The sequence below is a fragment of the Erythranthe guttata genome, chromosome 5, assembly GCF_056151865.1.
Source record: "Erythranthe guttata isolate IM_541 chromosome 5, IM_541, whole genome shotgun sequence".
Classification (NCBI taxonomy): Eukaryota; Viridiplantae; Streptophyta; class Magnoliopsida; order Lamiales; family Phrymaceae; genus Erythranthe; species Erythranthe guttata.
The window spans coordinates 8,221,729-8,234,565 of record NC_142537.1 but is presented as its reverse complement, the minus strand read 5'-3'; the positions used below and the strand labels follow the sequence as shown (position 1 = coordinate 8,234,565).

Here is a 12,837-nt window from a genome sequence, read left to right as displayed (position 1 = left end):
CCTTGACACTTATTGGAGACAGAGAAGTCGGATCCAATGGATCCAAGAGGGAGACTGGAATACCCGTTTTTTTCACGCTAAAGCTACGTCTAGAAAGAAGAGGAATTGGGTACACAAAATTAGAGACGGGGAGGGGAATTGGAAAGAAGATAGAGGAGATATCGAGAAAGTCATTGAGGGCTACTTCAAGGACCTGTTTCAGTCAGCTACCGTCGAGGAGAGAGAGGTGGATAGTGTCTTGGAACATGTCGAGCAGAGGGTCAATGGCGAGGCGGCTCATCGGCTAGCTCTCCCTTTCACCGCTGATGAGGTAACCCATGCTATCTCCCAAATGTCACCAACTAAATCCCCCGGTCCTGACGGCCTTCGCGTTCTATTCTATACCAAATATTGGCATATTATTGGATCTAGTGTTATTGATTGTATTCTTGATTTTTTGAATAAACGGATTTTACCTCCTTCAGTTAATTTCACATTTATTGTGTTGATCCCAAAAGTGTCTAACCCGGAAAAAATGACTGAGTACCGCCCTATTAGCCTTTGCAACGTTATTTATAAATTCGGTGCTAAAGCCATTGCAAATCGTATCAAAGTGGTGTTGAGCAATATTATTTCTCCTTCCCAATCTGCTTTCGTGCCGCAACGATTAATAACCGATAATGTGTTGGTTGCCTACGAGCTCAACCACTTTATTAAAACTAACTCTAAATCTCGGTCGAAATTTATGGCGTTGAAATTGGACATTAGTAAAGCTTATGATAGAATTGAGTGGTTTTTCTTAATGAAAATCTTGGGCAGACTAGGCTTCCCTCAGTCATTGATTACGTTGATTATGTTATGTGTTCAATCAGTTTCTTACTCCTTTTTATTTAATGGCTACCAGTGTGGCTCGATTACTCCGTCTAGAGGGCTCCGTCAGGGCAACCCCCTCTCCCCTTACTTATTTATTATTTGCACAGAAGCTCTTAGCGCTATGATCCATAAAGCAACAGAAGATGGACGGCTACAAGGTTTTAGGGTGGCTCCCACAGCACCAATCATCTCGAGTTTGTGTTTTGCAGACGACACGCTGATCTTCTGCGAAGCCTCGGAGTCCAATGCTCGTACCATGCAACATATCCTTCACCAATACGCCCGAGCATCTGGACAGGTAATTAATGTCGACATGTCCACCATTTGCTGCTCTCCGTCCACGCCTTTGGAGGAAAAAGAGTTGATTCACTCGATTCTTGGTTTCCAAATTGTGGATCAGCACGAGAAGTATCTTGGGTTGCCCGCATCTATGGGAAAGACGAGGAGGGAAATTTTTGGTTATCTCCGTGATCGAACATGGGCTCGTATTAGGGGATGGAGTACTAAACAATTATCCAAAGCAGGGAAAGAGATTTTAATCAAAGCGACTCTCCAGGCCATTCCAACTTATGTGATGTCGTGTTTTGCCTTACCGCTCGGCCTGATCCATGATATCGAGACCGCGATCAGACGCTTCTGGTGGGGCAGCGGAGAGGGCAAGAAAGTGGCATGGGTAGCGTGGACACATTATGTAAGCCGAAAGAAGTGGGAGGTATGGGCTTCCGGGACCTGAAGAGTTTCAATCTCGCCTTACTTGCAAAACAGGCGTGGCGAATTCTCACACAACCGGATCTCCTCCTCTCAAAACTTCTCAAAGCTCGCTACTTCCCACATGGTGGCTTCTGGAATGCTGTACCGGGTAATCGTCCATCAGCCACGTGGAAAAGTATCGTTTTAGCGCGGCACCATATCCGAGAGGGTCTTCGAATACGTATTGGAAATGGGCATTCTACTTCCATCTGGGGGGATCCATGGTTGCTGGGAGAGGGCAGCCCGAGGATCTTAACCCCGAGACCAATTACCTCAAGCTTTCCGAACCTCATTTCGGATATTTTTAATCATAATACAGGTGGTTGGGATTTGGAGTTGATCGAACAGAGTTTTTGGCCATGTGACCGGCATCAGATTTTGGCGGTTCCAATTGGCGGACCATCAACTAAGGACCGTATGGTTTGGGCTTTTTCAGAGTCGGGGCAATTCACTGTCAAGTCATGCTATCATAACATCATGGAGCGGCATGCGTCGGGTAGTAATTCAAGGGGTACATATGACGGGGCACCAAGCGGCGCCTCTACGAGGAATTGGAAACGAGTGTGGAATCTTCCCATTCCGCCAAAGATTAGACATTTTTTATGGCGAGCTTATGTGGATATTTTACCCTCAAACCTGTTACTTTTCAAGAGAAAGATATCAATGGACCCGTTTTGTCGTAACTGTGGTATGGCTGTGGAATCGGCTTCTCATGCTATTTTTGATTGTGCAGGGCTGCAAGAAATCTGGGATCGTGACCCTTTTCGTGCTTCTCGCCCCGCGGATGGTCTGCCTTTTTGGGCATGGCTGGACCTTCTTGAGCATAAATTGTCCAGGGACCTATTCCTCTTGGCGGTGGTTGTCTGCTGGAAACTTTGGGATCGAAGAAATCGAATTTTGCATGGGGAGGAAACCCTCAACTTGAACGAAGTTGTGGGCTGGTGCAGCTCCTTTCTCCAAACCTATACAAATGCCCAACCTCAACGCTTCAGGTCAACTACTCCTACCCACCGAGAGGATTGGTTGCCTCCTTTGCCAGGAACCATAAAAATCAACGTTGATGCTGCCTTTCCGACGAAACAAGATCACTTCAACATATCTCTGGTTGCTCGGGACTCATATGGCAGGTGTGTGTGGTGGAAGGTGAAGAGAATTTTAGGTCGAGTTCGCCCACCGGAAGGCGAAGCAATTGCGGTTCTCCATGCCCTCACAACTGCACATTCGAAGAATTGGAATTCAATTACGGTCGAAAGCGATTGTCTACAAGTAATAGATATCTTACGCCGCAAGGAAACATCGTTTAAGTCTTTTGGTGCAATTTTAGAAGAGTGTCATTCTTTGTCCTACGGTTTCGGTCTTTGTTCGTTTTCTTTTGTCAAGAGACGTGGTAATTATGTAGCTCATAACTTAGCTTCTATGGCTGTTCTTGATTATTTGGAAGGGTTTACCCTTCCCCCCTTCTTGGCCGGCGATGCCTAATAAATTTCTCCGTTTCTGTTCAAAAAAAAAAAAAAACAATTAGAAGAGCGTGAATGGATTTTCATAAAAATTTTGCACGTTAAGAATTATACTAATCTATTCACATGTATAAACACATGGCAACATAATTAACACCTGCACACTCCAACACATAACACATGGCACACACATGCGCAGAACACATATATTCATGTAATTAAAATGATTAAAGGGAAATTGCATAAATATAAATAATTTCATCATCGTATCAAAATTTTCAAATAGATTATGTATATTACCTACAATATTCATTTAATATTACAATTGACATAGATTAATAATCTCATTAAATCATATATATCAATTCCCATAATAAAATTCATGAACTGAATCACACAATCAATTTAATTAGAAATGAACCAAATTATAAAATCTAATAAACCTAAACATTAAATTATTACAAACACTATAATTCACATAAACACTTATGATACATGGAATTAACTAAGGGTGAATGACAAAAAGGCCCATCACATGTGACTTAAATGCATTTTGGTCCACAAAAAAAACAGTCTCTCAATTAAGCCCATCTCCATGTCTTTAGTCTAAAATACCCTCAATAATATAATTCTTATCAATTCCACCCATTATGCTCTAACTTCCTTAATATTACACATTGACCCCGGATTTTAACAAATATATCACATTAACCCCAAAACTTTTTTTTTTCAGAAAATATTTTTTTTCTGAAATATTTTTTTTCTGGCCAGATTCCGGCGTTGACCGCCGGAGACCGCCAATCTCCGGCTTTGACTTTTTTTTTTTTTTTTGAATTTTTTTTCTTAGAAGAAAAAAATATTTTAATTAATATTACTGTTTTAGCTACTAAATTACTGTCTCAGACAGTAATATTACTGTTTGAGACAGTAATATTATGAATATTATTTTTTCCGAATAGTAATATTATTAATATTATTGTCTAAGACAGTTAAATTACTGTTGAAGACAGTAATTTAGCATCTAAGGCAGTACTATTAATTAAAATATTTTTTTAAGAAAAAAAATGAAAAAAAAGTCAATTAACAGTTAAATTATTGTCTCCGACAGTTAAATAACTGCTGGAGACAGTAATTTAGCAAACAAATACAGTAATATTAATTAAAAATATTTTTTTTAACAATAAAAAAGTCAATTAGTAGTTAAATCACTGTCTCCAACAGTTAAATAACTGCTGGAGACAGTAATTTAGCAACGAATACAGTAATATTAATTAAAATATTTTTGAAGAATAAAAAAAAGTCAACAGCTAAATTACTGTCTCCGGCAGTTATTTAACTGCCGGAGACAGTAATTTAGCAGCCAAGACAGTAATATTAATTAAAAAAAAATTTAAGAAAAAACAAAATTATAAAAAAAAAAGTCAACGCCGGAATCTAGCCGGAAAAAAAACATTTCAGAAAAAAAAATATTTTCTGAAAAAAAAAATTTGGGGGGTTAATGTGATATATTTGTTTAAATCCGGGGTCAATGTGTAATATTACAGAAGTTAGAGCATAATGGGTGGAATAGATAAGAATTAGGGTTAAAATTGGGGTCAAAAGTGAAATTATGATTAAAATTGGTTATTTGATGAAATTGGGCTAAATTGTGGTGTAAATCATGAAATTGGAGTTGAATTGAGTTTCAATGAATTATGGGTAATTTTGGTATATATAAAAGGTTTTTCCTTATTTGCAAATAAGTTTGAATGAGCTGGATTTATTTGAAAGACAAAAAAATTGGATATCCCTCTTTTAATTAAGTGCCCTTGTCATGGGCCTATTTGCCATTACCCCATTAACTAATTACTAATCATAGAGTGAAATAATTAAACTATGAGCACATATTAGTTAACTAATTCGATTAAATTCTATAATAAATTCTAATTCACATAATTTGTAGGAGTAGAGTAATTGGATCACATAACCACATGACTGAAATTACTAAATCATTTAACCAAGCAAGTACACATACTTCAAATATAAACATAAATATCCAAACTCATAAAGATCAAGTAAATATTTAGAAGGCATAGAAATTAGTAATTAATTCATGATTTATTATAAATAATTTAAATGCAATGCGGGGTGTTACACAATCCCCTTTCGATGTTGCCTACGATCAGTTTCCCCTTACTTCATTTTTAGGATTAAAAGAATTAGGGTTTTGAATGGTTGCCGAAAAAAAGCATTTCCCATAAGGAATTTGTCTTTATGGTAGTATTCTGGGTAGTTTGTGTATATAATGGGTTAATTATATCTGTATATATATAATTATATATTTTGTACGAATTGATAAGAAATTAGAAAAAGAATGATATAGTGCATCCAACGAAAATTAGAGAAGATGTTCAAACTTTTCTTGATAAAAAGCACTACCAAAAGTGCCAAATAGAAACCCCCAACACCAAGTTTGAGGAATATTCTTTAAACGGATACAAATAAGAAATTATCAAGTGTTAACTTAGACGTTAATAATCCTCTAAAATGCGCGTAGGGAATTGTCCTCCAGATGTTGAGCACGTGTTCCATTTAATCAGGTGTAGAGGAATCACGTGCTCCCTTCTTCAAAACGCCGTTGCTCGTCTCATCCTCAATTGATGCCACAAAAATTTGGTTTCTTCAAGATTCAATCTTTACACTTTCTTCCAACTCTTCTCTTCTTCTTTCCCCAATTCACAAATCTAACCATGCCGGAACTCTAATGCTTCTCTTCTTCTTCCATCCGTGCAATTGACACTGGGAGTCGGTTGGTCGCGTAATGTCTTTTATATATTTTTTTAAACATTAAGAAAATAATTAAAATTTTATTATTAAAAGAGTCGATTGATCGACATTACGCGACCAACCGACTTTTGAGTAAATTAAAAATTACCGACCGACCAATTTATATATGGGTTGGTGAAAATTACCAGCCGGAAAATAAAAGTTGTCGCCCAAAAAAAGTGAATCAAAAGTGGGTCGATTGACCGATAAAACTGACTCATACCCAGTCTTAAAGTTACTAATATTTAAATTGTAATATAAAATTATAAATAAGAATACAATTAAAAAATAATGTAATATTAATGACTTCCCTTAAAACCTAAATTTTCAAAATGGTGAAAAAAATGCAGAAAATTTCAATTTAAATTTTAAACTGTAAGTTTTGAATATATTTAATTATTTTAATAGAAACTATAAAATTTAGGGAGTAAGTTGAAACATTTGAAAACTTAAGTGGCATCAGAACTAATATAAAATTGTGAGGCGTCACCAGCCCTAAATTCCATTTCCGCCGCCCCGAAGAACACCGCCAGAAGCCGTTCGACCCCATTCTAGTCCGATAAATTGCCGTTCCGGCGGATAAATCGCTTCTTTTAGATTTTAGAACACGCCAGCCGCTATATGCCGGAACTCTGTCGCGGTGGCCCCCTTTCCGGTTCCACTAACCCCGCTCCGGCCGCTATAACGGCGGTCCGGTGAACCATGGACTCGTCCTTGTAAGTTGAAATGTATCTTACAGCGAAAAGGTCAGATCTGTTTACATGCAATGTTGATTTTCATTGTCTTGAATTGGGCGATTTTATTCTTCTCCCTTTTATACAATGTGATCATGTGAGTCGTCGGTGTTGTAAATTTTTTTAATTTTAGGTTTAGGTTCAACTTTTTTCTTTTTTGTTTAATTATTTTGTTAATTGGTTGTTCTGGAATAATATTTGGGTGTTCAATTTTCAGTGAGATTTGAGAGTTGAGAGACTGATGGGAAGTTCAGGGGAACACAGTTCTGGAGAAGACACTGACATCAGTGATTCCGAGACTGAAGAGTATACCGAAAAATCGTATGAAGAACTGAAGAAAGGTAAGCACCAGGTTAAATTATCCGATCAAGCTTACACTTGTCCCTACTGCCCTACTAAAAAGAAAGCCTTCCAGTACAAGGATCTCTTCCAGCATGCAAATGCAATCGCCACTTCGCCGAAAAGAAATGCACGAGAGAGGGCGAATCACCTCGCTCTGACAAAGTACTTGGAAACTGATTTGTCCGTTGATGCCGGCGGCCCTTCGAAGCCTACTGGGAAATTGGATACTCTTGCGGACCATGATGGTGACGAGATGTTCGTCTGGCCGTGGATTGGCATTGTTGTGAATATTCCTACCGACTTGAAAGACGGTCGCTATGTGGGGGAGAGTGGTAGTAAGCTCAGGGATCAGTTGGCGAGGAGAGGGTTTAATCCGTCTCGAGTTCGTCCATTATGGAATTACCAAGGCCATTCGGGAACTGCGATTGTCGAATTTCATAAGAATTGGTCTGGGTTTACGAACGCCATGTCGTTTGAGAAAGATTACGAGGCTAATCATCATGGACGGAAGAATTGGCTAGCAAAGAACGAGAAGAAGTTGGATCTTTATGCATGGGTTGCTCGAACAGATGATTATAATTTGAATAACATTATTGGAGAAAATCTTCGCAAGATTGGTGATCTTAGAACCATATCCGATATAATGGAAGAGGAGGCTCGAAAGACGAACAAACTTGTGGGGAATTTGACGAATGTTATCGAGGCAAAGAAGATGCACTTGATTGAGATGGAGAGCAAATTCAAGGAGACTGACAGCTCTCTTCGCCAGATGATCATGGAAAAAGATAATCTTCATCAAGCTTACAATGAAGGTTTGTTCACGTATAAAGTTCGAATCTTTTTCCGAATAAATTTTTTAATTGAATGTGTACTTTTAAACATGATGTACTCTTTTGTGTTGATCAGAGATTAAGAAGATAGAGTCAAGTGCCCGTGATCATTTCAAGAAGATATTCAATGACCACGAGAAGCTGAAATTTCAACTCGAAACTCAAAAGAGAGATCTTGAGCTCCGGGGTCAGGAGCTGATGAAACGCGAGACCCACAACGAAATTGAGAAAAAAAAGCTCGCGGAAGACCTTGAACAGGTTTCGCATATCTTTCTTAGATATTTTAATTTTCTTTTAATCTTCTGCTTTTCCCTCATAGTATTTAATGGAGAATTTGTTCTTCCAGAATGCAGTGAAAAATTGCTCCCTTCAAGCTGCTGCCGAGGAACAACGGAAGGCTGATGAAAAAGTGATGAAGCTGGCCGAAGAACACAAGGTATTTGTTTTTCCCAGTTCCCACTTAGAAAAGCAATTGAAGTTAGTTGTTTTAGAAGTGATATGCTACTGGGATTTGTGATTTCAGAACGAAAAGGAGAAACTCCATAAGAGAATCATTCAACTGGAGAAACAATTGGATGCTAAACAAGCAGTGCAGCTCGAAATTGAACAATTGAGGGGTAAACTAAATGTCGTGAAGCACATGGGAGACGAAGGCGATTTAGAAGTGTTAAACAAAGTTGATTTGGTGCTCAAGGCATTGAGGGAGAAGGAAGGAGAGCTTGACGATTTGGAAGCTTTAAACCAAACTTTAGTTGTGCAGGAGCGCAAGAGCAACGACGAGTTACAGGATGCTCGCAAAGAATTAGTTAATGTAAGTTCTTCAATTCTTTTCAATTAGTTAATGATGAGTTGCTGTATGCTGAAAAAAATAATTAATTTTGTAGGGATTGAAAGACATGTCATTGAATTCTCATATTGGTGTAAAGAGAATGGGGGAGCTCGATAGCAAGCCATTTCATGATGCAATGAAGAGGAAATACAACGAGGCTGAAGCAGATGAGAGGGCCACAGAGTTGTGCTCGTTGTGGGAGGAGTATCTTAAAGATCCTGAATGGGATCCCATTAAGGTCGTTACGATTGATGGTACACCTAAGGTATGCAGTTATCTTTTTATTGCTCACTTCAACAATGAAACTTTTTACTTTACGGGAGTTCGATATATACATCTCTCACGATCTTCATGTTGTCTTAGGTCCCGTTTGGTTGGTAAGATAAGATTAGCCAAGATAAGATTAAATAATCTAATGAAACCCAACTATTTTATTGGAGCTTGAAACGTCTAACAAAAAAAACTCATTAGAAGGCAAGATAAGCCAAGATAAGCCATGATTATATAATTTTGGCGGGTCGACCCGGCAATTTATTGAGGATACCAAACATCAAATTAAGTCCAACTATTTAGTTAATCATGGCTTATCTTGACAACCAAACGGGGCCTTAATCTTATATTTATTTTCTCAAAAAAAAAGCACCTATTTTAAATGTTTTAATGGTCTGGACACAGATTTTATCCGTTTTTATATAGTATGAAGTCATCAATCATATACCTAATTAGGCTTCTTGTTTCAGAATGTGATAAATGAAGATGACGAAAAACTGATAGACCTGAGGGAAAATTACGGTGAAGAAGTTTACAATGCTGTGAAAGCAACTTTGTTCGAGATAAACGAATATAACCCGAGTGGAAGGTACGTTATTTCAGAATTGTGGAACTACAAAGAAGGTAGGAGAGCTTACCTAAAGGAAGGAGTTGCTGTTCTACTGAAGCAGTGGAAATTCTTCAAGCGAAAGAAGGGAATGGATTGACCGACTCTGTCGAACTGCGCTCAACGCCCACTCCTGTTTGGAATTTCTAGCCTTTCCATTTCATGTTTCAAGAAAAATAAATCGAACTATGTTTATGTATCTTTAGGGTATGGGAATTGATCTACTTCTAAAACTTATGACTCCGACATTGGTCGATCTTCTGTAGCTAATGAAAACCGATGGTTCACTTCATTTCTTATCTTTCCTTTTCTGTTTTCTGCAATGTTGCATTTTCTTATATGGTCGAAAAATGATGCAAATTTTTGAAGAAATTTGATATCAGATGGATCCTCAAATGGCCATGCGGGGGGCGGGGGCGTAATCCAACAAATTTAACCTGACTCAGTGGTAATATTTGAAGTTCATCTCAGGTTTGAGCTCGAGCTCGATCCAGTTATCTAATAATTATCCAGTTACCTAATAATTTTTGAGCTTGATTGTTAACTTGTTATTGTTATTCAAGTTAAACATAGCTTTTCATTAATCTCATTCTGCACCCTTGAAATATGGCATTTTTGCACTTTGCACCCTCGAAAAAAATTAATACCACTTTGCACTCTTAGAACACAATAAATCATGAATAATGCACCCCGAGTGAATTTTTAAAGTTAATGAAGGTAACTTGTTATTGTTACTAAAGTATCGATGCACTATTAAGATACTCAAGATTGCTTTCTAATCAGAGAATAGATTGCACTGTGCCTGCTCTTTGTTGTTGTTCTAATGAGAAATTGATTGCACATGTTTGGAACAGAGATTCGATTCATGTGGTATAGTGAAATGTGAAGTCATAATTAATGATAAAACTTTGGTTTTTCCAATTTACCAGAAGACAGCAATCTTTTTGAGTTTAACATGTTTCCAACATGATAAAATTTTAAATTATTCAGTTAATAAAAAAAAATCATACTATTTAGTAACTTAATTTCTCGAATTGATTAACTGATGATGGTATCATAAACTTTACTGAAACAGGTAATTTTTACCGAATAAAATCTGCACTGTCCTACGGGTATAAAAAACTTACAGAGGTTCTCATGTTGCAAGAAAACTGCATAAGCGACGGCATAAAGAAGTTCTTCGTCAACACACTTAATCGGAGACATGCGCTAGAGATGGAAAACCGCGTGGCGGCATGTGTCAAAGGAAGATATTATAAAGTCGCTAATCTGCATGGGAACTGCATGAGTAGCTTTGAGGGTATGATATACGGGCAATATTTCTTTAACTATACCTTACCCTTTCCCAGAATACCTGAAAATGTTCGCCCGGGCCTCGCTTTCCTCGAAAGTAATGTCGAAAGAAACAGCATTCACGTAGACATCGGTGGTGCTGCAGTGGAAAGCAATGATGATGGAAACAAAATAAACATTGACAAAGAAGCCAGTTCCTCGGAGATTGTAGAAGAACTAACCTCAATGCTATCGTATATTACAATTACTGATCAAAGGTTACGTTAGAGTCTCCTCCAGTGCCATTGGTGCTGTTATCTGCAGTGAATTTGGAGCGACCGCTGAGAAGCGATTTAAACCATTTGGGTTCCATGTCTGGTGTTCCTGCAGTGCAGATTATTAATGATGAGATGTATGAATCCTCACTCTGCACTTCTTGTATCTATACACACGCGCGCGCGCACACACACACACGTGTATATATATATATATATATATATATATATATATATATATATTTAAAAAGAAAACTAGTTCTGATTATGTCTTTGGCTGCTGATGGCTCTGCACAGTAATGCTGACTCGTACGAACTGGAAGACGACTTTCCTTCATCGGATAGTTGTCTGATTAGGTAAGTTTCACCATCTAACAAACTTAATGGGTGAATCTTTTTCTTCCTTTTTATGTATATATATTTCCACGGTTTGTTAATTCGGAGTCGTTTCATTTAATGAACATTTCTGTTGTTTTACAAGGATAATAACTTGCAGTTAGGATTCATGTTGCTTCTCAGCCAGCAACTATTCGTGCCACCATTAATTTTATTTGAGCTGCAACATTGCAACATTAATTCGAAAAACCTCGTATCTGATTAATATATATTATTTTGATTTATGTTTATTCGCAATATTTGCGCTTTTGTTTCATCTTTCTAGGTTGCCTCATACATCAAATTAGCGCAAGGCGTGGTTCATATTAGCGCAAGTCGTGGTTCGTAATAGTACTTGTAATAACTGTAAGGACTATATCTATGTTTGAAACAAGGGACAAAGATATAGAATGTCAAGGTGTTGTATCATTAATACGAAAAATGATTATTTATTACGAGAATAAATGGAAAAACCACACCCATAAGTTGGCTTGTTGGTCACCTACTCTAACAAATTATAAACATCAAATAGCGGAAAATATTCATAGAGTTTACCAGGAGCAACCTTACTTTTATTAATACCTAGTAACATGACCCGTGCGAACAAAAAATAAAGAAAAAAAAATTTCTATTTATTGAGGAATCATGTATTTAAAACGAAGTCCAAAGTTGAAAAAATATAGCAATCAATTAAAAGTTAGAATCTAGACGATCAATTACTGTACGACAGTTGGCTCCGAGCGAGTGCCATCAACGATGGAAATCTTGCCGGACTTCCCTTGCAAGCTATCAGACCTCCATACGCTCGAATCTCCCCGTGGGTCTAGTAGTTTCGACTACTCTCTACCGATTAATCAAGTTGGTTACAAGGAAAACCCCAGGGAGTGAAAGGAAAATCAGCAAGGCTCGGACATGAACGACTAACACTTGGTCAACAATACGGTATCGGCTCATACAGACAGTAAAGCAATTTATCGTCAAGCCATGTGTTCAAGGTCCCGAACTCAAAGCGCAAAAAGAAGAATGATGAGAATGCGGATGTGAACAGAAACAGGGTGACCAGAAAACCCTAATTGCTCCTACGAGATGACGAGTCTTTTTCAACGGTGGAAGCTGCTATCTATCCAGCTCTGCCGAGAGCGATGAGTTGTCTATTTTGGAATTGTCAAGGGTTATGGGTCCCTTAACAATTCATGCAATCGGAGATATGCTCCGACGGTACAACCCCATGTTGGTGTTTCTTTCGGAAACGAAAGCCACATCACACGTGATCGAGACACTCAGAGGGCAATGAAATTTACATGGCATTGCAGTGGATAGAGTGGGACTTGCTGGTGTTTGGCTACGCTGTGGAGAAAGGACATAACTGTCGATCTCATTAGTCTGTCACGAAACCATATTGATGTCGAAGTCTTCTGGACGTAGATCGATCGGAAATG

General features: G+C 38.0%; 1 protein-coding gene across 2 annotated transcripts; it reads left to right on the top strand.

Moving 5' to 3' along the window:
* The first annotated feature begins 6,263 nt into the window (after nt 1-6,263).
* IDN2 (XH/XS domain-containing protein) lies at nt 6,264-9,775 on the top strand. 2 transcript variants are annotated; one of them, XM_012973661.2, is made up of 7 exons: nt 6,264-6,580; nt 6,816-7,752; nt 7,847-8,028; nt 8,117-8,206; nt 8,294-8,581; nt 8,655-8,864; nt 9,340-9,775. In XM_012973661.2, the coding sequence occupies exons 2-7, from the start codon at nt 6,840-6,842 to the stop codon at nt 9,574-9,576; spliced, it is 1,920 nt and encodes a 639-aa protein (XP_012829115.2). In that variant the 5' UTR covers nt 6,264-6,580; nt 6,816-6,839; the 3' UTR covers nt 9,577-9,775. The 2 variants fall into 2 exon arrangements, with proteins under 2 accessions (XP_012829115.2, XP_088674886.1); XM_088818760.1 differs by having other exon boundaries at nt 6,264-6,610.
* The last annotated feature ends 3,062 nt before the right edge of the window (nt 9,776-12,837 follow it).

Excerpts from the sequence above, each read along its gene's own strand:
- IDN2 (XM_012973661.2), top strand. The coding sequence starts at position 6,840 with ATGGGAAGTTCAGGGGAACACAGTTCTGGAGAAGACACTGACATCAGT. Across the intron at positions 8,582-8,654 it reads CTCGCAAAGAATTAGTTAAT|GGATTGAAAGACATGTCATT; the intron begins GTAAGTTCTTCA and ends TTAATTTTGTAG. Across the intron at positions 8,865-9,339 it reads CGATTGATGGTACACCTAAG|AATGTGATAAATGAAGATGA; the intron begins GTATGCAGTTAT and ends TTCTTGTTTCAG.